Here is a 23,876-nt window from a genome sequence, read left to right on the forward strand (position 1 = left end):
GGCAGAGCTTGGTGAGGTAAATGCCTGCAGTCCCACTGGGAAAATATAGTGTCCTGCAGAGCAACTTTCCAGCTCTGGCAGAAAAAGATGCTGGCCATGGGATCTCTGTGGCTATATGATTTTGCATGCAGGCTACAGTTCTGTCTTACCCATCTTTAGGATACCAGCCAGCTTCATTTCCCAGGAAATGAAGGTGCCAAACTGGGGGCAGGGGGGTGTCCTGATTTTGTTTGCGGTGGTTTTTGGAAGCAGAGTAAAGACACTGCTGGTTTTTGCCTGCTCTGGGTGGATTCCCAGTGGGTTGCACAGCATTGCGTGTGGCACTGAGGAGACTGCAGAAGCAAGCAAAAGGGAAACTGCAGAAATGTACGCTCTGGGCTGGAGAGGTGCAAACATTGGGTTTACTGCACTGAGGGCTGTGGTTGCAAACTCAGCAGTGCTTGTGCGTTACAGGGATGCAAAACAGAGGAGTCCAACTGGTTAGTGATGTCCCGCTTTTTGTGAGGTTCCTTCTGACTGGCCAACATCTGGCATATACTGTGGCAGCAAAATCACGACCGAGCACACAGTGAATCACACTGGAGCTAATACTTTGTAAATTACATGATAAACTAAATTAGAGATACTCCAAATACTTAATTTCATGTTATTAAAGACTGGATACTCCTTCAAGTGTGGCAGTCTTTGCAACATATTGGACATTACAAGCCTTGCATTCAGGGCTTTATATGTAGCCATTTGGAAAGCTAAACCTTGGCAATGTTGTTTGAAAAGCCTCCCTAAGCCAGGAACACAAATGATGCTTTTATGTTCAGCTGAGATGTGGGAACATCCCGGCTGTGTGACAAAGCTGCTCCTGGTCCCCCTTAGCCCAGCACTGTCTCAGCAGAGACTATCATACAAATGTGCACATTAAAGGGATTCCCCCACCCCAACACAAACACACGCAGATCCAAAACACTGTAAATACAGTGCTGTGGCTACACTAATAATCTTGGCACTCTTATTTGGCACTGTGTAATAATGAGAAAATACTCAGAACCTGACAAGTCAAAACCACAGGGTGTTCTTGCTTTAGGGATATGAGCGCTAGGTGTCACTGCAGTCCAAGGAAAAGGCTTCATCTCAAGGGTCCCAAGAACTGCAAAGGAAAAAGTCATTTTTATTTTTGCATTTAGAGAAAAAGTAGGGTTTGATGATGGCAGAGAAATAAAAGAAAAAGACAACTATGTTATAAATACAGATATAAGTATATAAATTTTTATGTGGATAGCATCTTCTGTTCAGAAGGGAAACAGATAGTTTGTATGGCAAATTGCAGTCTATTCCAGTATCATCTTTTTAGCACACAGTGACAGACCCCCCATCTTGTTTCAGCTGAAGAGTCCCATTTGAAAAAGGTTTGCTGTACTGAAACTGCTCAATGCTATTTCCCTAATTATCAGCAACTTTAGATAACTGAGATATTAATTTCACACAATTTAAAACAAATGGGGCACGAGAGATTAGGGAACACCAATATGTAAGCACAGAGCACATTAAACCAGAAACAAGCCTATGGGAAAATATTCGTACCTCTCCAATACCTCAAATTTCCTTGTTCACTCATCTTTCTTAAACTTTTTAAACTTTTCTCCCTATTCCTTTCCCTCTGCATCCTAAATACCCCTATCTCCTCTACTCTTCCAATCTAAATGTGTTCTGAAATAATTGCAGATGTTGTGAGTTGGAAAAATGAGAGTGACAAGTAAGAAATACTAATTTATACTCAGAGCCAATGAATCTTTGTATTTCTTCATGTCTGGATTTCATCATTTGCTGATTTGCAATGTAGAAGAACAGCGTGAATGAGAAACAAAGTTCTGGCAATGTTTTTTTCTTTTTTCTGTCCTTTAACAAATGATGTCTTCTGTCAAAATAACCCCCCATAAAACCTTACATAGCTCCCTTGTGACTTCTTCCTGTGCCAATTAAGTTCAAATGAAATGTAGTGGCTTTTTATTTACTTTTTTATTTATTAAATGTGTCCAGACAGCCTCTGGCTACCATTAGAAATTTGCAAATAAAACAGACGGCTTGTTGGTCTGTGTCAACTCAGCTCAGAGTCCCTTCCAGGATAAGCTAGACATGTTCATCACCAGGCAAGGGCCTGAGCAAAGAGATGAGCCATGCATCCCACCCAAAAGATACCAACAGGCCAGTGGAGGATATGAAATTCACAGGTAGACAAACCTCCTAGTGGTGAGTAGGTAGGAGGCATTTCCATGCTGAAATACCCCTGCTAAGAATGACAGGTGTTAGAATATCTCTGCTGGCTTTTTGCAAAGAAAGAGAAGGGGGTCAGGAGGTAGTTTGGTGTCTGCCATGCCTTCTCCCAGCAGTGGGATCAAAGCTGGGTTCTGCAGTCACTCAGTGATAGGAGTACTTTCCACTGAAAATGGGTGGGTAATTATGCATTCACAAAGGTTCCTTGTAGGGGTGAAGCTCAAAGGATCAGACTGTTGATTTTGCAGTTGCAAGGAAAGAATACAGATTCAAGACCTGGAGTGAGATGCTCTTGATGCTGCTCTGAGTGTGTGTGTGGGGCGGACTAGAGACATCTACAAGTCCCTCTCCCACCTCAGCTATGCTATGATTCAGAAAGTCTCCTCCAGTTCTAATTCCTAAGTTCATAGGTTATGTTAAAGATTAAAGACAGAAGTTGTGATTCTGTTTTATACCTTTGCAGAGGAGAAAAAACAGTGAGTTCAAAGATGTTACAGTAGGATCAAAGCACTCTAAGAAAAGAATGTGACCTCACAGTGGTCTACCAAATTTGCTCTAGTTTAGTTTAGAAACTTCCTCTGTTTTCACCCAGTTACTTCAGGAGCAAAGTTAAACTGTCAAGAATGGGTGTTAGCAGGTTAAAGAGCTGCAGACTGATAAATGCAGGTCTCCTCAATCAAGCCTGGTGAGAGGCACTTACATGCCACATGGGCTGCCAACAGGACAATCTATCAACTCTGTAGGTGTCCATACCATAACTGAGGTAAGCTGGCAGATGACAGGCAATTATTCATAAGCTGTGAATAACAAGATGTGTGACATAGCTAATATCACGCGATGTCTTTTCCTTATTGATGTTGTGGAAAAAAAAAAAAAAGATTTAAAGGTGAGACAAGGTAAACTGGAAAATTTTGGGCTGTTGGGTTTTTTTAGGGTTTAACAACTGTGTATATAATTACTGAGAGAGAAGATCATACAGTTAATATGAATTTAGCTTAAAATAATGGTTTTGATTATCGTTTGTGCTGTTTTATGTCAAGGCCTACATTCAGGATCCAGTTACCTGAGTAAGATGAATGTCTCACAAAAAACTTGAAACAGAGCATTTTGCTGAATTCTCCTTCTGACATTATTACTATAGAGTATGGGTATGCTGCTTTCTTCTAACTCAGTGACAGTTAGGTCTACTGTTTCTATGTCAATCCCCATGTTCTTGGTATGTTTGGTGACATCCCATCATTCTCCCTTCTTCATCTGTTACTTCCTCTCTTCTCAGCTTATTTTCTTTCATCTGGTCATGTCCATGTCTTTTCCATAAACTTCATGTGCTTTCCTCATTTTTCTCCTCTCCATAAATACAAGCTCTCCTTCATCAGAGCCTGAATCACTCATTAATATCATCCCCACAGACTTCTCTTGAACAACCATTTCCAATGGCACATCAGCACATCGTGACTGCCAAAGAAGGCACTCAAAGGGAAACAAACTGCCACTCAACATGCCCAGCATGACAGCAAACACATGGGATGTCATTCCACAACCACAGGACTTGCTGTTATTTTGTTTTGATTTTCCACATCCACTGGTACTGGACTAGCAACTTCACAAAGAATGGTTATTTAACAGCAGCTATAAAAGCCAGAGTTTGAGCTAGTAGCTTTAGAAAGCTGTGACTTGATTTCACGCTGGCCAGCCTGAGAGTCAGTGTCAAAAGGCCTGAAATGACACAGGCCCAGACAAACAGAAGACATAAGACAGTGATTTCATAGGAGAAATCAAGCTTTTGCAATAAGCTTAGGGACCAAAAGATGAACAGCAAAGGTTAAAGACAGCATGTAGAAAGACACCGCCCACTCCTCTTCCAGGATAACAGGGAAAATATTTGTCTTCTTTGCTCTAGCTTGGAGCACAACAGAGCTCTCTACTTTCTTTTTAGGTAGGAGAATCATATGAGGAACCAAAAGATGGAGCCTGATTTTGGCTATAAAGTGCTAATCCAGTTGTATAGTCTCTTTCTAGCCATCAGCCAGTAGTCACCTGAGCACTATCACGGTAGAGTATTTAACCTATAACTTTTCAACAACATATATCGCAGTAGCTAAAAAGAGAAGATCTAGATCAAGTGGAGTGAGACAGACACGGTTCTGTAGTGGCTTCTTCTCTAAAAGAAGTTATGAACAGAGCCTGCTATGCTAACTTTCCCCCCTAGAAAGACACTGTCATCAGTATTATCCGCTTGAGCTAAAATTCAGAGGAAGTAAAACTGCAACATCAGCACATTCTTCTCCATGGCTTTCCACACCAGAGGGGTGCTAGAGAGCCCAATGAGCTCCAAAAAGAGCAGGCACTAGCACGTACATGTACCATCTTTCCATTGACTCCCTGTCAGGAGACACCTCCTTCCCGACACATCCCTGTCTCTTTTTTCTCTACCCATCAGGCCACCAGACCTACATCTTTGTCTTGCTTATTTGGATCCATTTTAAGCAACACATGGAAGGTTTTTTGGAGATCCCTGGTGAAGAAAAGTAGTCCAAATTAGACTCATCTAATGAAAACATGACAGGAAGCGTTTAACTCCCTCTTATTCATCAAATCCTAGTCCTCCCTAAGAGCCACAAAAGCTTTATTTGTCATACATGCTGTGCCATAAGGGTTCCTCTGCTTTCAGTTATACAAATTCTATCTGCTGCCTTGTCTTCCCATAGTGCTTTGTGATGAATGTTGCAGGGAGAGGTTAAGAGTGTGCACCAACGCCATGCCTCTGCCATGGCCAAATGTGATATTCCCAGTGTTTATGATTGATAGATTGAAATGACAGTGACAATAAGGTTTGCACATGTGCCTCAGGCATGCATGTGCACACATCATGGGAAGACTCTGAAAAAATTCCTGTTAAGTACTTCCTCTGTCACTCTGTGTTTTTAGACCCTTGTTAAAAATTTAGGATATAAAGTATTTGCTGCTGTGGACATCATCTCAAATTCTCAGACAATCCACAGAAATACCAAAGTTTTCACAGTGATACTTTCCCTTGAATGTACTTTCTTCAAAACTGGTATTCCAAAAATTTCCTATCTGCAAAATTTGAGCCTGGCTGTGACAGGCTTGTGGCATCATATGATATAATTTCTGTTATCTGGGTTTGATAAACAGGAAAGCATTTCTTGCAAGAATTGTTGCACATGCATTTTTTTTTTTCGTAATAGTCCCATGGGAGAATATTCGACCAAGTTTACTAATTCCTTTTCTCTGGGCGTTCGTGCCAGTGAAATGTGATAACTTCAATGTTTAAGGAAAGATTGAAATGTCAAAGGGAAATAGACAATGGCATGAGCATATATATTTCCTTGCAGTTATAAAAGATTCTTGGATTATTTCAGTTCTGATCTTCTGGAATTTTAAATAGATTCATGAATTTGTATATGCCCACAAAGAACAAAATCTCATTTTAGTTGCTCACAGAAATGTAATTTATCCTCACAGATTTCATAGGAGCTTCATATTTCAACTCAGGTTATCAGCACTAGAATCTGTAGGACAGAAATAGGAATGCCATGGGTATTTTAAAGACTGATTAGTTTTCTGCTGAGTTCACTAGATGTACAAAGAAATATGCCAAACATCTCTCTATTTTAACCACAAATTTGCATTTTATCATTGCCTCATTCCAATTTGCTTATTTCTCTTTCTTTCTAGAGGCCAAATGACAATTTTCTCTTATAAGGAAAACATACTTCTCATTAGAACCTTTTAAAAGCCATCAAAAGAAAGAATTATAATGAAAATAAAAAATACCTGCTTTGGTTAGAGAATGGACTATTATCTGTGAACAGGATAGACATTGAATTATGAAGCAAAATAAATAATGAAGAAAAATATATTTTAAAGGTCCACTTGAATTTGATAGCAATTTTCTATCCAAGTCAACATATAAGACTCTTGTAGTGTTGCCAGTTCACACAACTTAAGCTTTAAAATTTCCAAAGTGAGTGTTCTGCTGTGAAGCTTGAAATTGGCTCATTTGCAAGTCTTAGGCTGAAATATCACCATCATGTTGAGAAGTGCCCACTGTGTATGCAAGTGCAAATCATACAATTTCTTCAGGGATGCAAATCACCCAAATGGGAACCGAAATGGTATCAGACGACATAGTTTCAAACCAAAGTAACCCCATGGCGAACATTTACCAGTTCCCAAGTGGAGGACAGGTAGATCGTTACCATTGAAAGCAGGAGTGTTAAAATCACTGGGTACGGCACTTGCCACAAACAACATGGAAGGCCGTTGCATAAAAGAGTTAAAAAACCTCTCAGGAATGATTCCTTCAGAAAAGTGTGTGTGATCTATCTCTTTTCCCTCTGCAAGTCAGAGTGAAGGGAAGAGGGAAGCTAGCACAGGGCTATTGCTATCCTTTAGTATCAAGACACCCGCCACTCCTTCCTGTAGAAGATCCGTTACTAGACCTTGACAACAGCTAATGCACCTATACATTGGACGTTGTGTTATTAATGGCCCTGCTAATAGCTGGTGACAGTGAGAGAGTGAATTTCCACAGTTCACAGCCCTTTGTAAGACTTCTTCTGGAACATTTCTCTCCACTATCATCACCCAGACTCCCCCTCTGACCTCTTTATCAGTCAGTGAGTGGTACCAGAGGCTTAAGACACATAATCACAGCAGCGTGCCATGTGTGCTCTGCAGAGCGGCACAATGCAGAGGGAAAAATTAGAAAAAAAAAAGCATTTCTTTAAAAAATACAAGTTCTTGTTAATACTTCATGAGGTAATGATAATGTCATTTAATTTTGCCTTCTCCTTTTGTGCTTACTAACTTCCCATGAATTTTCATTTTTCATCGTCAAGTGAATCTTCATATTAAGATATGTAACCTGATCTAAAACTCACCATTGTCAGTGAAAGTGCTGCCATTGACTTCAGTGAATTTTGGATCAAGTCTGTGTCTACCTTAGACCTCTCTCTCCCTTGGCTCCTAGCCATGAAACCAGAGTCTGAACCTGGCTTATCAGTATAGTCAGGGAATTTAAAAGTAACATTAAAAGAAAACACTATTATGTTTGCTTCCATTTCTGCCTCCCTATCAAGAGAAAGAGAAGTAGCTGCTCATTTCAGTACATCCACAATTAAAGGTAAAATCAACAGCTACAGGTTACAGTTTACTTCAAGCATGCTTTGTGCTCAGCAGACCTTAGAAAGTGGAAACCTTTTGCTCCGCAGATCAAGTGGTTGAATGAATCCCCGTTGTTTGGTACTGATCATGTTACACAGATGTTGCTGAAGCACAGTACTGGCTCTTGGACTGCACTTGGTGCCTGCAGTAGCACCTTAGGTCTTCCAGGGCCTTCAAAGCCTTGCACTTGGCCTTTCACAGAGACGTATCTAAACATGGTGATGCTGCTGGTGGCTGTAACAGGAAGGGTGGCTGTAACGTACTGCTCCATGTGAGTCAGCAGAGGCATCAAATCTCACCACTCTGTCTCTGGAGATTGCCACAGCTTCTCGGAGACACTTTGTTTGCCATTTGCACTATTAATGGTTACCGTACTTCTATGGAAAGCCTAAGTTTTAAGGTGGGCAAAACCATCCTGCGTATCTTCTGTCTAACAAGAGACAATATGAGAATAATATAAGTACTTGACTGTCGATTTGTAGTAATTCAGACTTTGAGTTGCATTTGAGCTGTTCAAAGAGGTTTTAAATACTCCTTTTTTTTTTTTTTCAGGAACATCAAGAAGTTTGTATTGCATAGTAAATTCCATAATTAAAAGACCAGTGAAGCTATTTTCATGTCTGCTTTACAGTAGAAGTAACTTGAATGTTTCTGTTACTCTTTTTGGTGTTTTTCAGCCTCCTAGAAGAACACTTGAATGAATGAATTAAAGTACGTTCAATTTTTTAAATAAGTTCTTAAAGGAATCTTTTAGCTGGTTTGTTTCCTTAACACAAAATATGTATATAATTCTTATTCAAACTCAGAAAAGCTGTTCAATTAGCATAATGCAAAGAATTACCCTGGTTTGCACAATATTGCTGAGGGCTGGTCAAACAGGGAGATTTATACACTTTTTTCCCCCTTTGTATTGCTTTTCTTATTAATATCAGTGGTACCTTTCAGCTTTATTTGGAGCCTTGGGGAACTGAGCAGGTACCTTTTTCTTAGTTTTCTTTCCCAAAAGTCCCAGCTCTAAGGGTCAGATCAATATATGATGCGCTCTGATTAAAGGCTTACAAGACCTAGAAGTTGTTCTGGAAGCACTAAGGCTAATACTGCCTTGGCTCCCAAATAACATGTCATATCTTTGAAGATTATTCTGATAATTCAGCAGTTGGAGGATCCCTTGGCTCTTTGTCTGTCTTAGCATCTATTCCTGGCCACCTACTTTAATGAAATTTGGAGATCTATTTTTTCTCAGAGATTGCTATTCCTCTATCAAATTGGTCAATGTATTCAGAGGAGATGGGGCAGGAGGAGTGGTGAGACACAACCAGACAGATGCAGATCATGACAAATGTCTCCTTTCTTTATTAAATGAGAGAGAAAATCAGCTATCATGTTATATTTTGAAAGAGTTTGGATTTCTGCAGATTTTGCATGGGCAGCATACAGCTCCCTGGGCTGGGCTGGCAGGGAGAAGCCCAAGGTAAATGGTGGTTTTCAAGCCCGCTCTCTCAGCAGCTTCATGGGGAGATATGGGCAGCTTCTCTGAGCCAGCCCCTCCTTTGCCCAGGACTAGACCTTGCCAGGTGCTGCACATGCTGGCCCCACTCCAGCAAAGCACTTAAGCACATGCTTAACTTTCAACACAGCAATTACTCATGGAGAAGTCAAGCCTGGAGAAGCTGCTGCTGCAGAGATAGCAGTGAAAAGGAAATGGGGAGGTGGTGACCTTATTGCCTCTCTTTCCCAATGGACCTGTCTGCAGACATCATTCAGGCCCTGGGGTAAAATGATCGCAGAGGCTAATAGGTCAATGACCTGCTACTCTGTCGTTGGCCTAGCCCCAACCTTTGCAAAAGAGAAGGGAAGGGAGAGGGGAAGGTCTGTACAGTTTGTCAGATGTTATCACTCTTGATAAGACAGAGCTTCACTTTCAGGAATTTTCCTTTCCTAGTTTGCTATGAAAAAAGATGGCAACCCAGAGATCTGTGGTGGCAAAGAGGAAACTCACAGTCTTTTGTTCTTGCTCTGCCACTCTCATCTTGACAGGTTTCCTTTCTCCCTTAAGCTATTCCAATTTCTGGCTCTGCATGTGTCAAAATAAGTTTCCAAAGCAAATCACAAATGCATGGGGTAATTAGAGCTGTCATTTTGATGTCAGGGGAAAGCGCTCCCCTTCCCAAGAAGAATACACCTCCTGGTCAACAGCATATTGTAGTGATGATGAAGAATTTGGCAGTTGTCTTTTGGGTTTTTTTTGGAGTTTTTTTTGTTTTTTTCTGTTTGTTTTGTTTTGTTTTGTTTTTGGTTGTGGGTTTGGTTTTTTTTTTTTTTTCACTTGGGGGATGGGATAAGGAAAAAGAGAATTACCTTATGCTGCTGCCATACAAGCCCTTCTCTGTTTCAAAATCTCTCGGAAAATGCTGCTGAGAGGTAGACAACTATGCATAACCACTGAAACACGTGAAAGTGACCCTAGAGTCACCTCTTCAGAAATGTGGACACCTAGCTGAACTTAAAGAAAATTTTAAAAATATATATTCAAAAATAACATTCAAAAAATTTGAAACACAGGACATGGAAAGATAAGATCCATTCCTTCAGATCTCCAGCAACATGAAAAACTTTTTCTAAGTGTTTGGAAGAGTATCGTTAAAAAGTACTGTGACAAACAGGCATGCAGCCTAGATCCTCACTCTTCCAGAGAGACCCTCAGGGACACATCTGAAGCTCCCTTCACAAGACCAACACAATAACAACATTCTCACCAGGAATCTCCTCTAGACTTTTCTCACAGTTTGTTTTTAATGTAAGCATTTTGTAATAATAGCAACATATATGGAGATAATTATTTCAAAGACTCCTTCTTTTCTTTGTGGGACTTCAAGTGCACACAAAAAGAAATTATTTTCCAAGTGAACTGCCCTGCTTTAGTTTCATACTTCTATGCCATACACAACTCCTTGATTTCTCTAAAATTACAGCTTGCTCCCCAGTCTTCTCTAGGGCACCTGCAGCACCTTGATTACGGGAAATTTCAATCAGAATTGAGCCAAGCTATGTTTTAGATGTGGAAAGAGTTAAAATCATTGGAAAGGAATCTAAAATACGTACTACAGGATGGGAAGAAGAATGGGCTCTCTAATCGAGAAGCAGAACTCCTGCACTCAAATTGGCTCTCTTACTGCTGTCCGATCCACTTTTGGTGAGTCACTTGCTTTCAGTGCCTCTGGGTCCCCAGCTCCGCAGAGGGGATCACTATGATTCCTTTCTTCCATCTTTCATGCATATTTTGCAATGTGCCATTTTTTTAGTCTGTAGGGAGGTACTACTCTGAAGCACCAAGCATGGGGCCTCTCTGAGGTGCAGTTTAGCGGAGTGGTTTGCTGGTGACATCAGTTTAAGAACTCCTGCCTATCCCATCTGCTTGTCCCTGCCTGTGTACTGCAATTCACAGCCCTGTCAGTTGTTCCACTCTGAATTTTTCTGGAAGATGCTGAAAGCAGATCAGGAAACTTATCTAGTTAAAAATAAGTCTCCCCTCACCAACATCATTTCTCAATCAGGTCAATGTACTGATAAGTACAGTGCGGTCCCGTCAACAGATACTAGCACAAGCAAGCAGGCTGTGAGACATAGCACAGGGGTGGGAACAAAGGCTTTGGGATTTCTTAAATTAGTTTAGTCAGCATTTCATTTCACTGCAGCCCGAGTAAAACTTTTTAGGGTGGAGAAGCATCAAGTATGGTTATATGAGCCTCTGCTGCAGCTCTATTATGAAACTTTGCCCTTCCGCAGAATTTCTATTCAAGTACCCCAGCAGCTCTTTGCAAACATTAAGCGCTGTGTCCCTACAACACACCTGGCAGGCAGATACGGTATCCGCTTATCAGATGGGCAAAATGAGCTGCATAGTGACCACGACTATGCAGCACGAGCCAACGCGAGAGGCAGCAAGAAGCAGAAAGTCCTAATTGCTGGACTGATGTTTTAACTACCAGGCTTCTGCTGGAAACCGGTGGCCACTGATAGAAACTGCCAATACAAAGATGCTTCAAGCAGCAATAAGAATGGGGTGAGGAGTAACAATGATATGACTTGCAGATGGCTTTCATTAAATGGAGTTTTTATTGGATTAAAGACACAATTTCGAGTCTACAGTAGAACTGCTTGAAATACTTTAATCTAATCTTGAAGAGGCTTTTTGACCAAATCAAACATTTTGCTGGGAATTTTTCAACTCCACTGAAATTTCCTGGGGGATTCTTGGTTTGAAACAAAAAAATAAAGTCATTTCAAAATAGTCATGCTTGTTAGTTTTATCACTAAAGTTGAGATACATTTTATAGAAAATATATGTTCATACTTCTAAGAATAATTGTTATTTTTGCCAGCTCTTACCAGCAGAAGCTGTGTCATGGATTATAATGAGTGACTGACTAGGCTACAAATACTGTAAAAAATGAAATGGTTTTCTATGTTAAAGTAGTAACAAGGCAATACTTATCCCAGTGAGGAAATTAGTGTTGATTAACCTTTCCTGAAATAAAGCTTCTTTCATGTTGTATTCAGTGTTTGTCTTCAATCTTTAAAAAATATCCCTGTTTTCATAGTAAACATGATTATCTTGTGGCATTGTTTTGGCTCAGGAGTTTTGGGACCAGGGGCTTAACAGTCAAAGGATAATTGCATTAAGCCAAATGTTACCATTTTCACATATAGCCATATCCTAACAAAACCCCATCAAGGCATAAACTACCTTGACTTGCAATGCACAATCCAAATAGAATTATATAAATGCCTACAACTCTATTTCCTGCTATATTCTTGGATGTTAACATAAACTTTCCGAAGGCTCTCTTTTTGGGGACAAATCCATGTAGGTAATCTCATGGATAAACACTGAAGCTATGAGTTAACAGGGTAAGTAAAAGTTTGCCTTCTTTGAGTAGTCAAAAGAAGTAAAAGAATTGCCTTACTAGGTTTTTTGAGCTGATCTGTGATTGCTTCAAAAACCAAACTGACTGAAAATTTTGATGCGCTTTCCTTCTAATTTTCAACTGTTCAAAATTAGCTGTGAACTTCAGGCTCCAGGGCAGAGACCCCAAACTCACCTAGGCTGACTCCTCAAAGGCCAGAGAAATCTGTTCTGGTGAGGGTTCATAAAAAGAAAAATTATTTTTAAGCATGGAAAATGATATTCATATTTTTGTAAATAATGACAACAAGTGGTAAGGGAGGTTAAAGGAAGGGATAGAGCTCACAATTCTAAACCAAAGGAACGAAAAACAACCAACAACCCCCCAAAAGGTTCAGAAGTCCCATCAGACCAAAACCAAATGTTTTCAAAATCTGCAAAAACCTTCTGGTGTGAAATAATTTCAAGTTTCAATGAGAGTGCGGTTAGCAATAAACTATAAATCACTGCACATAGAGGTTCCTAACTGGCAAGTGGCAAACACATGAAGGCAGTTTCTCCATACTTTTGGCTTATTTGAATACAATTTTTTGAAGTTGTTCATAAGGAAACAAGATTTATATAATATCACTGTTTTTCTCAGCCCTTTCAATCTCTCTGATCCCTGCTGGCTAACTCCAGCGCAAGCTGACAGAGCGCTAGGGGTTTGGGGAGACTGTGGCCTTGAATGCCCTGTGAATGTCACTACCCAGGTACTGGACAGAGGCTCAAGTGGAGGCAGAGAAAAGCTGTGGTGGGAGATCGGCTGCATCACCTGACACCAAAGACACTAAAGAGGTGAGACCCGTGGTGCACGTACTGGCAGGAGGGAAAGCTGTGGCTGAAGCTCACAGCTTACCAGACACGGGGTGTTTCAGTTGCAGCATTGAGGCCAGAGGCAGAGTCTGCTGCTCTCTGAACAGATTCAGCATCTTATCATTGGCGATATTTGGGGAAAGAACCTTTGCTCACTCTCAGCTCTCCTCTTATATTGTTTGGGGTTTTTTTTTGTTTGTTTTGTTTTTTTTAACTTTGCTCTCCTTTAGCTTCATCTTGACAGAAAAGTTAAGGAACAAGAGCTGAGCAAATGCCCCTGTGTACACCGGGTTTTGGGCAGCCAGATGGTTTTGTAACCGCTGCTCTATTGCTTTCTCCCTCACCTTCCAGAAATTCTTTATTCCACAGTGTTTCCACACATTAAGTGAAAAATTAAACATATTCCCAGTGTCTTCAGCAGTCACTGCTCCGGTACTATCATGTAAGCCCCTAGTGAGGCTGAACCCCTCCCCAAGATTCACTGATTCCTCCTGGGGACTAGAAGGCTCCTGGCAAAATGTTCTTCATAATCTTCCTCTCTCTTAATCTCCTGTAATAACGTTTCAGTCACAGGCAGGAAAAGACTTGTCTTCTAGCAGTGGATCCATACCTGATAGTGGCAGGAATTGAGAAAGGTGAATGCATGAAGGTCAGTAATTATCTGCATTATATGAGCCTCTCAGCCTCTGAGGACTCTTCCATAAGGGCCCATCAAAGTCCGAATTCTCCAGTGAACACCTGGTGAATCAATTTTCAGACACAACTTGTACATCAATGTCACCGACACTCCAATTTAAAGCTGGTTTTGTTGCCACCTGCTGTATGGTGCAGACAGGACAGCATTCAGCACTGGCTAGCCCTCTGAGGGATTAACAGCTTCTGGGCAGGTTTTGAAACGTTTATATGGATTCAGGTTCAGCCTGCAGCCAGTGATATGCCTCCTAACTGCTGTCTCCAGCTGGTCAGGAGCCCCCTGAAATCTCACTGCCACATGCTATGGTTGTGAAAATATGGTCAGGTGTGACTTTGGGGTGCTGGTAGTCATGGGCAGGCATGGCAAAGCCCAGGAACCTGAACGTTGGTTCACCTTAAGAGGCTGTTCAGAAAGGGTCTTTATTGTTTTGGAACAGGAATTAGCTGCACAGAGAAAAAAGGACTGCGTATACTGACGCAGAATTAAACGTGGGCAAAGAGACAGGCAAGAGAGAAGGGATACTCCCTGGGAGCGTTCGACTGGAGTTCTGTATTGGGGGACAGAAAATAAATGAGCCAGCTGAGCTTCATGTTGGAGAACAAACGTGATTCGTCTTTTATTAATAAAAGAGGTCTCCCCACAAAGGAAATTCCCATCTTGGCCTGGTGATGTAGCACTAAGTGGTAATTGATACATGAAATGCCAAAGCCCATAGATCTCTAGTTACACTGGAGTAGACACTCTTTGGGGCTTGTAATTACAGGGAGTTGGCAGACATACAGATTTCATCTTTGAGAGAGAAAAGGACTTTCTGCTCTCCTGCCAACTGGGATGACTAAGCTCGGTGCCAAGTTGGACATACCTTCCAGAGCATTTGCAAAGCGGTGTTCAGTTCTACCTCAGATTCCTTCGCTCTCCGGGTTTCTGAAAATGAACTAATAAAATATTTGTAATGGCACCTGCAGCAGTTGAGGCATCTCGGAGAGAAAAGCCAAGTCCTGCCTCCCAACCAGAGAAAGGCACAGTCGAGAAACAGCAATAGCTCAGAGCTGCGTAGGAGGGAAACAGGAAAAGTTTCGTAATGGCTGGGGCACAAACGATGGCTCAAGGACAGCTGATATTCCCGGGCACTGCCCCGACTGTGAGCACGAGTTTGCTCTCTGGAGCCATCTCAGTGTTGTGGATCAGGCACTGATGTACCGAACCATGGGGCAAACCTGGTTTCTCCAGCACTCTGCTGAAGGCAAGCTGCCCATGCTGCCAGGGGACATCTGCATAGTTCAGACCTGTTGTAATGACACCTGGCAAGCCAGACCTGTGCTCTCTTGCTCTCTTCGCATTATCTCTGCACATTTTCCCTCTCATCTGTAGTACTGATATCAACCACATCAAATTTGGCCTTGGTGATCGATGCTGCCTGCCAAGGTGGCAGATGATCAGCTATCTGATATTTAGTTAGACATCGCTACATGAAATATGTAAAACCTGTGGGCAAAAGAGCAGTACTAATACTTTTTGGCCAAATTCTGCTCTCGGTTACACCAGAGGAATGCAACTGAAGTCAGTATGATTTACAGGAATTAAGGACAGCACATGGTTTGGGGTTTTTTTGAGATGACATTTAGATTCTAGTTGCAGCTAATGGGGCTGGCCACAGACAAATCTCAAAGAAAGTAACACTGTTGTTTGTTTTTCTTCCCTAACTCCAGTGTCAGCCCCAGTCTAACAAAGCACCCTGTAATATTTGCTTAGGCACTGAATTTGTTACCCTAACTTATTTTTACTGTTTATTCTATGTTGCTGTAAAAATGTGTTAAAAAAAAATAATAATCTTTTAATGCCAAATGTTCTCAAATACTCTTTTTTTTCACAGCCATAGTGTACCCTAGGAAGAGCTCACAAGTACAGCTATGCTGGAATTTTTATATCAATAAACCCCTGAGGGGTGGTGCAACTCCCGTCAGTGCACCGCTTCCAAGGATGAAATTACACATCCTGGCAACCCAAGCAGTTTTTGCCAATAGAGCTGCAACACATTTTTTTATTTTTCTGAGACAGTAAAAGCTTCTCCTGAGAAACCAAGCAGGGAGTCCACATTAGGCAGCTGCTTGGGATGCTCACCTGACATGCAGGAGAAAAAGGTGAGCACCCCTGCTCTGCCCAAATCAGCTGCATCAAATCTGAGTCTTCCAGCGAAATATCTCCCCAGCCCTGCTCTGCTGGCTGCCAAAAGGCCACTCCATTCCTCTGTGCTCGTCTGTCAGAGCTGCTCCAGAATGCTTGGATAAACTGGTGGCTAGGATGGAAGGTGGGAGGGCTGTGCATCAGTCAGGCAACACAGGAGCTCGAAGAGGGGTCTCCTGTACCGCTGGATGGCTCAAGCACTAGCCGTTTGGTCAGCCCCAGAGGCAGGGCTTTGGCTGATTTTTCGCAGGAGCACTTGTTGGGGCCCAAGAAATCCTTCCCAATGAGGATTTTGTTGCAACTGATGTGCCTCTGTGAAGAGCATAGCTTTTTACAAGTTGCCGTTTCCGAACACAAGCACATGCAAAATCGTATCTCACTGAAGATTTTCTGATCGGCTCTTACTGTGAGCTCAGGAAAGGCCAAATGACCTAAGGGTTACAAGGTGCCAGTTACAGATAGTGTTTCACATTCTTTCTTAGAAAAATAGTTATAAAACTACTGGATTTTCTTTTCCTACTTTTTTTCTGTATCTCTTCCAATGCAAAATACTTTGTTCTCCCTGTGGAAACCAATCATTTACTAAATATTTAGTGTAATTCATATCTCTGTCTCTCAAGTGGGCCAGTGTTTACACTTCAAAAGCTTGAATCTTTCTTCTCATGCCATAGTCACTCCACAGAAATAAATACAAACCACAGAACCTGCACAAATCTTTGCTGAGGCACAAAATTTTAAACACCTTATGGATTAATGTTTATGGAGCCTGTCAGAGATTTAAAACCACAACGAGAACGAAAGGTTTTCTTCAGCTCTGAGAAACGAACTTTTTGTCTAACATCAGCCCTACACTGAAAAAGCCTTGGCAGGTTGTTTGTCTAAGCAGACAGGCCCTTATTCAATTGTTCGTGATGTCTTTCCACTTTGTTCTTGCTATAAATTTGCCTCTTTGCCACCCTTTTTACACTTTACCTCCGTGTGCCTCAGAGACATGCAGAGCCAGCAGCTCACCACGAACTCAGCCTAAGGGGAAACAAAGACCAGCCTGCCAAAACCCATAAAACTTGCTGCTTTTTGCCTCACTTTAAAACAAAAAAATAATATTGTCTTTTCTCTAAAGTGGTAAAGCAACACATGCCCAAATGAGTTCTTGACATTACACTACAGGATTTTTTAAGGGTTTTGAAGAAACCTTGGCACTTATCAACATGTTCTCCAAAATGTATGCTTGTTAATTAGTTTAGTAGTCAGCAAAAGTAAAAAAAAACGGTGGCACGTGGTGCAACCCATGGCTTTAGGTAAGGCAATGGGAAGTCCATGAAAATCACAGCCTCTGAAATACTGAGTAAATCCAAAAGGAAAGAACCAATTAAAAGCCGAAAAGTGGTCACAGCCACTGCTGTGATCACCTGTTCTTTTACTGCTGCCACCGTGTCTATGAGAATGTAACTGTACTTATCCGCTGGGCAAAACCCGCTAATGAAAATCATAAACACGAAGAGAAATGGGCATTTTCCCCAAACTGTGGTATGTTTTTTCTTGAAGGTTTAATTGAGCTTCTTGCATTATTTGTCAATTTTTTCCTCTTCCTGAAGGGAGCTTGGTAAGAAAAAATGACTCTCAATGGACTAAAAGCCACTGCTACCCATTGTAAAGCAGAATTTGGTCATGAATAGCAATTTTTGCACAGACCACAGCATGCTGATAATGCCACTTTCCCACCAGAAGTGCCTGCTCCTCTGCCTACCCTCAGGAGCACTTGAAAACCGGCTGAGGGCATCTGCTATAGACCTGCACCCCCTGTAAGGCTTGTTGGGCAGCCGTTCCTGCTCTGCTCCAGTTGCCGGTTCCTCCCCACCCTCTTGCTCACACTTCCAGTATTTCACCCCTGCAGATGAGGCTGTTGCTTGTAGTCATGAGTTATGTTTTCCCATCTAGCACAGAAGATTTGTTCTGGCTTCCTTTGGACAGTCATTGAGGGCAGAAAGGAAAACATACACTTTTCTTCCCTCTGTGCCCCTTAAGGAAGGAAGGGGAGAAGGGGTGAGGAACAACTAGCCTGCGCCCGTTTGATTTCTCCTTCCTAATTTCTTAAAAGGCATTAATCTCTGTGCAAGATGCCACAGGAACAGCCCTGGAGACCGAAGCCCTCTGTTTACGTGCGAGTCAGGAACGGTGTGGGAAGGGACGAGGGTGGCTGCCCTGCACACTCCCAGGCTTCGCCTCCATCCTGTCCTGGGCTGATCTCTGTCGGTGGTGACGACGTGGCTCTGGCACTGGGCCCACTTAGGCTTTGGCATCCGGGCTGAGATTGCTCGGTGTGGTGAAGGCTTTGCAAACACCTCGTGTCCACAGGAGGCTGGCTTGGGACCACGGAGCTCGCTTCACGCAGGGCTGAGGAAGAGGTGTGAGAACGTAATGGTTTTTGGGTTAATACGGGTTTACCAATCTGAAATAGCAAGCTGGTACACAACACAAATGTCAGTGCTAGCGACTGGAAATAAGAAATATTCATGCACTTTACCTAGCTTTTTAGTCCACATTTAGGACTGCATGAAATACCCACTGCTAAAATACCACACTTTTCCTGTGAAAGCATTTCCATTTAACTCCACAACAGATCTCTTCCTATTCTTCTGAGAAGCAGTGCATATGGGATGCTGAAGTAGCGCATCTCTGACAGCTGCCCAGGATCTTCCCAATAAGAAGAATTCCTACATCTTCACATTCAAACTGATTGCTCTTTCTTTTATTTGCTGGTGTAAAGAAATTCCTTTTGAAGATGATGAGCCATACAGCAAACAGGTAGCGATAGCAAAATAACTCTGGTCAAGGAAAGGGAATAATAATAATAATGTGAGATAAACACATTCTATTTGTGTGCCTAATGGTTTCAAAGCCATTTTATGACTTACACCTTCTGGTGTTATTTTGTGTTCTGATTTTCTCCTGCATCCTATGTCACTTCAGCTACTCCACTAGCACTCAGAAAAGCATTTGACAGCCCATATTTTACTTCACATAATAGCTGTTTTCCTGTATGATTTTCACGCCTGGTGTAAGTCTAGTTAGAAGCATTGGGAATGAGTTTAACCCTCCCCAGACAGAGCTCCTCCCGCTGACATTCTCCACACTATGGTTTGTTTTCAAGGCTCCAACAATCGTGCAGAATCCCATGGTTGTTTCCAGAGGATCAGGCAGCAGACCGAGTTTTTCAGCAACATTTCCAAAAGGCTATTTTTTAAAAAAATCTTTTTATTTCTTCCCTGTGTTGGTACTTACATCCTTCTCGCCATCCCAGGTGCTCCTTTAACTCAGCAGCCGGCTGGTTTTTCATGGTTTGTTCCCGTTCCCAACCACACCGTCCCAAGTTCTACGCTTGGCCAAAAGAGAAGTGCCTGTGGCCACAGAGCCATGGTGATGCAGGAGGGTGATTTAGCGTAAGGTGAGTCAGCAGCGATGCCTCTCTGCGTTGCAACAAGCAACCTCCTTCTGAGAAGTCTGAAGAGTGTGCTGGTGTGGGGTGGGGAGAGCGTGGCAGAAGCATGTCTCTGACAGACGGGACAGGTACCAGAGCTGCTCTGCTCTCACCCCACAAGACGCAGAGCAGGGTGGGTTTTTTTGTTGTTCTTGTTGCCCTGAAGGATTAAGTTCTCTTCCTCATACTGACTGCTCACTAAAGTGTGATAAAACTCACAGTAAGCTCTGATCATGAAAAATGCAACATGCTGAAACTGGAAAGTCTAACTCAAGGATGATGCTTTTCAAAGCTATTTCTGTTTCCCAAGGACAACCAGCCACCCACGGGCATGTTCCCCCACAATTTTGACTTTACCTCTACATTGCATCCCCTTTCTAAAAGGCCAGTGTGATAACTTTATTTTTCATGATCAAATGACGTGTGTGCCTTGGTGTTTTGAGATGAGGGTTTGGCTCACCTGTGTAGCTTTCAAAAACCAGGATCTCGGCCTGTGGTTCCCATAAACACTTTCAAAAGTTCCACCCCACGTTTCATGTGGCACAGAGCACAGCTCAGTCATCAGTTGCTTCCTCATAGCTGTGTTAAAACAAACTGTGCGTTAAAGATGTTTACAAAGACCATTTTCTACTTAAAAAAAAATAATTACATAAATGAGTCTTTTTTTTAATATTATTATTAAGAAGTCTCACAACCTCCTACTTAGCTCTTGGACTCCATCTTCCCTACTACTCACAGCAAACACAAAGAATTAAGACAGCATAGAGTTTCATTATTCCTTTAAACTAAACATATGATATATATATGGGATATCACCCATATCAAGTACAAAACCCTGTGAATACAGTTTAGTGATACCACAAGCACAGTAAGGCTGGACTCTCAGATCCCTGTTTGTGAGCTTTTCATTCATATTCCTGTTAAAGCCATGGGAGACTTGCCACTGACGTCAGTTAGTTTTGATTTACTTCCTTTGTTTATAAGAAGCTAAGTGCTAATGCTTTACAAGTAAAAATATTAATTACTTCTATTTTGTTATTATTTGCTACAGGCCCAATCAGTCTCTGTCACTGACCAGGACTTGATGTTGCTCAGTAACGTAGAAATCTCGGTGAGGAAGGTAGGCCCTGGCCACACAGCATAGAAATAACAGTTCTGTACTTGTCTCCGTGCCTGTAAGTGCCTGTATATTCTCTAGGTGTTACAGGAACAGCTTGCTTGACATTTAATATTATTTCCCATTATTTTTTCAAACTTCAAAAATTAATCGAGCATTTCATTTACCTCTAACAAGGATGCAGAAAGCATTTGCTGCTTGAGAAACACCAAACTTGAAGAGCAGGTAAGAGCACAGGGCAATTCTTTAAAAGAGGGTGCCAGGAATCCGTAGGAGAAAAAGAATCTCTTTCTAAGAATTGCATTATCCTCTGCCAAGCAACACCTGATCCTGCTACAAGAAGCAGGCTCCTGAACACTTACATACCCTAGCCAAGTAACCTGGCTTGGATCTAGCAGTCCATCCCTGTCGTTACAGTATCGCATTGAAACTTAAGAGGATTTACTTTCTGTAGCCTTGATAGTTAAGAGCCAGATAATTCTTCCTTTCTCACAGTTAGAATTTCCAAGATCCTTATTGGAACAATCCTGTTGAATTTAATGCATGATGGTCAACCGTCCACAGGATTTTAAAGCAGCCTGCACAATTCTATAGCAGAGAGATAATGCCCTTTTTCTTTTTCTGACCTAATTAAAAGTGTGAAAAGAAAACTTTCATGCTCTAGTAAATTCTCCCGAGTATCTCCTGTATATTTGGGTCCACTGCTGTTAGACTATACAGGATTGCTCCATGAGGCTCACTCATCTAAGCAACACGAGTTGCTCTCTACAACAGTTCTAGAAAGACTTGGGGGAAGAAGAGAAAATGTGGGTCTCATTATGAGAGCAGAACTGTAGGATCTCAGGAAGCTTCGGTACAATTCTTAACACAGCACAGATCCAGACAGGACGTGGTCCTGGTGTAAGGTGGCAGCTAGGTCAAAACTGACTCCAACACATGACCCAAACCATGTCTGGTCATAGGGGCTGAGGGCAGCTCTCAGGATAAACCCACCACTGACAAACTGCAGCAACTAATGCAAACCAAAATTTTCCTTCAGTGGCACCTATGCAGAGGGGACACTCACAATGTATTGTTGTGAATGGACCCATGAGTCCTTCTGGAAATCTGTCCCCTTTTTAAATGGGAGATCAACACCTATAAGGAATACTGAGGTGACTCATAGTCCTTCCCCAGCTATAACAAGGAACAATATTTCTTTCCCTTTTTATACTCCGTATCTAAGTGGACCAGAAGTTCTTGGAGGCAGGTAGGTTTCTTACCACCACAGTGGTGGCTGGAAGCTCTGCCTGTTAAAATCTCTGTCTTTTACATTATAAAACACTATTTTCAGTTGCTTAAGCCTTGCCAGTTTTTTATCACTTGGTCTCACATTTTCCTTTAAAAATATTTATTTTAGGCTGAATTATCTTCTGGGATGGGGGGTAAAGAAAGGGAAAAAGAAATTTTAAGCAGCATAGTCAAGGCTTTTTTCAAGAAAAAAAGCTGGGGAAATGACAGTAGACAAAATAATAGTGTATATTTGGGCAAGGCATCTTTATTTTAAAACCATAATGCCACCAGTTTCTGGACTCCAGACTTCCCTTTTTGCAGAGTTTTGGCCTTTTGGCTATTGCCATCTCTGTGGAAATCCACTCAAATTTGACTATGTTACAAACCCTCAAAAACCTGCAGCTTGTTTTTATTAGATAAGTTTCTCATCTGGTCTGAGCATGGATTTTTTCCTGCAATGTCAAATCCAAACTGCTGTGCTGTTCAGTAGGTCCTGACAGGTAAACTGAGACTGTCTGCCGCAAATCCCCTTTTCCCAGCTGCATGATGGCAGTGCACAAGAGGACACTGAGCTGAAGACGAAGGGGCTGTGGGCTTAGCAAGCTACAAAGAGCGTGGCAGAACGGAAAGCGGGCATGGGGCTGTAGGGCTGCTTGGTGATGAAAGGGGCCCAGACCCAAACTGGGGGACAGACCGGGATGGACTGGCGGCGAAGGAAGAGGACTGAGAAGATGAATTCTGGAGTGGTGAGACTGACTGCATTGACAAGGCAATGGGAATGAGAGGTTTGATGAGGGGAAAAAGGGGACAAGGTACAGGTGGAGAATAATTTTGAGGTAGGAAAGGGGGTGGAGTCACAGTCACAAAACAGAGACATCAACATTGCCAAGTTTCACCACCTCCCAGCTGAGAGGAAAGGGCTGTGAAGCTCATGCTGGCAAAATGTCCTGTGCTGCCTACTGCAGCAAATGGCAATCTGCTCTCACTGTGTGAGACACTGCTAGTTTCAGACTGATGGAGGTCTGTGCAGTGCAGCGAAGGGTCCCAAACGCGCTCTGACCTAGGCAACGCCATATGATAACTTATTTTTCTTTTTCCCACTTAAAAAGCTCAGGAGATATTAGGCCATGCACACACACATGCATTCGCATACTTTGTGTCGATAATTGAGTTGTTTAAAACCTAACTTTTTAAAAAGGGGGCAGTCTGGGTGCTCAGTTGAGGCACAGAGAAGCTGTGAGTAGTTAGTTGGCTGCATGCCTTGAACATCGTAGGATCTGGAAAAGTCAGCAGTAGGTGTCTCAAATAAAGCAGCACCCGAGTCTGTGTGTAATTAGTATCTGCTTCTCTCTGCCTTGGATCACCGTGCATGCAACTACTGCTCCGGAGAGCGCGCTCCATCCTGAGCCCTGGCTGAGACAGCGTGTGACTGCCAGGGTGTGTGACAAGCCTGCGAGGTCAGATCTTGACGCCTGGGGAAATTGTCACTGGTGTGCTGGGAGCGTGCTGCTTTGCAGCCTGCCTAAAGCCCTTCTGCGCCTGGGTCCTCTCTCGCAAATGCACACACCCTAACAATAAAGCTGATAGCTTCAGACTCCCCGGTAGCACCACTGAACCCTGGGGATCTCTGGAGGCTGGCCGGGAGCCGCGGGTCTCAGGGCAGGAGCGGGGGACTCCTCCATTGACAAAAATTGCAGTAAAAGGGTTTCTCTCAGGCAGCAAGGGGGGGAGGAGATCCTCAGGCGCCTCACAATAAGGAAATAATAAAATGCCTCTATTTGGCTTGCAGAAGGAGAAGCGAGGAAAGCGCTAAACTGTCGGCAGGGAGGTTTCACCTGGCATTTACTGCACTCCCCAGTGCCGCCCCGCATCTCTCCGGGTTCCTCTGCCCCCGGGCAAGCAGTGCCCTCTCCCC

At 42.5% G+C, this 23,876-nt stretch overlaps 1 protein-coding gene across 1 annotated transcript in view; it reads left to right on the plus strand.

Annotated features, from left to right (window-relative positions):
• Nucleotides 1-6,401: 6,401 nt before the first annotated feature.
• SMOC2 (SPARC related modular calcium binding 2) overlaps nt 6,402-23,876 on the plus strand; it is a 166,327-nt gene continuing 148,852 nt past the window's right edge. The window contains exon 1 of the mRNA XM_009891477.1: nt 6,402-6,476. Within this exon, the coding sequence (XP_009889779.1) occupies nt 6,402-6,476 (75 nt within the window). The remainder of the gene's footprint in view (nt 6,477-23,876) is intronic.

Source organism: Charadrius vociferus, unplaced genomic scaffold (assembly GCF_000708025.1).
Source record: "Charadrius vociferus isolate BGI_N301 unplaced genomic scaffold, ASM70802v2 scaffold68, whole genome shotgun sequence".
Classification (NCBI taxonomy): Eukaryota; Metazoa; Chordata; class Aves; order Charadriiformes; family Charadriidae; genus Charadrius; species Charadrius vociferus.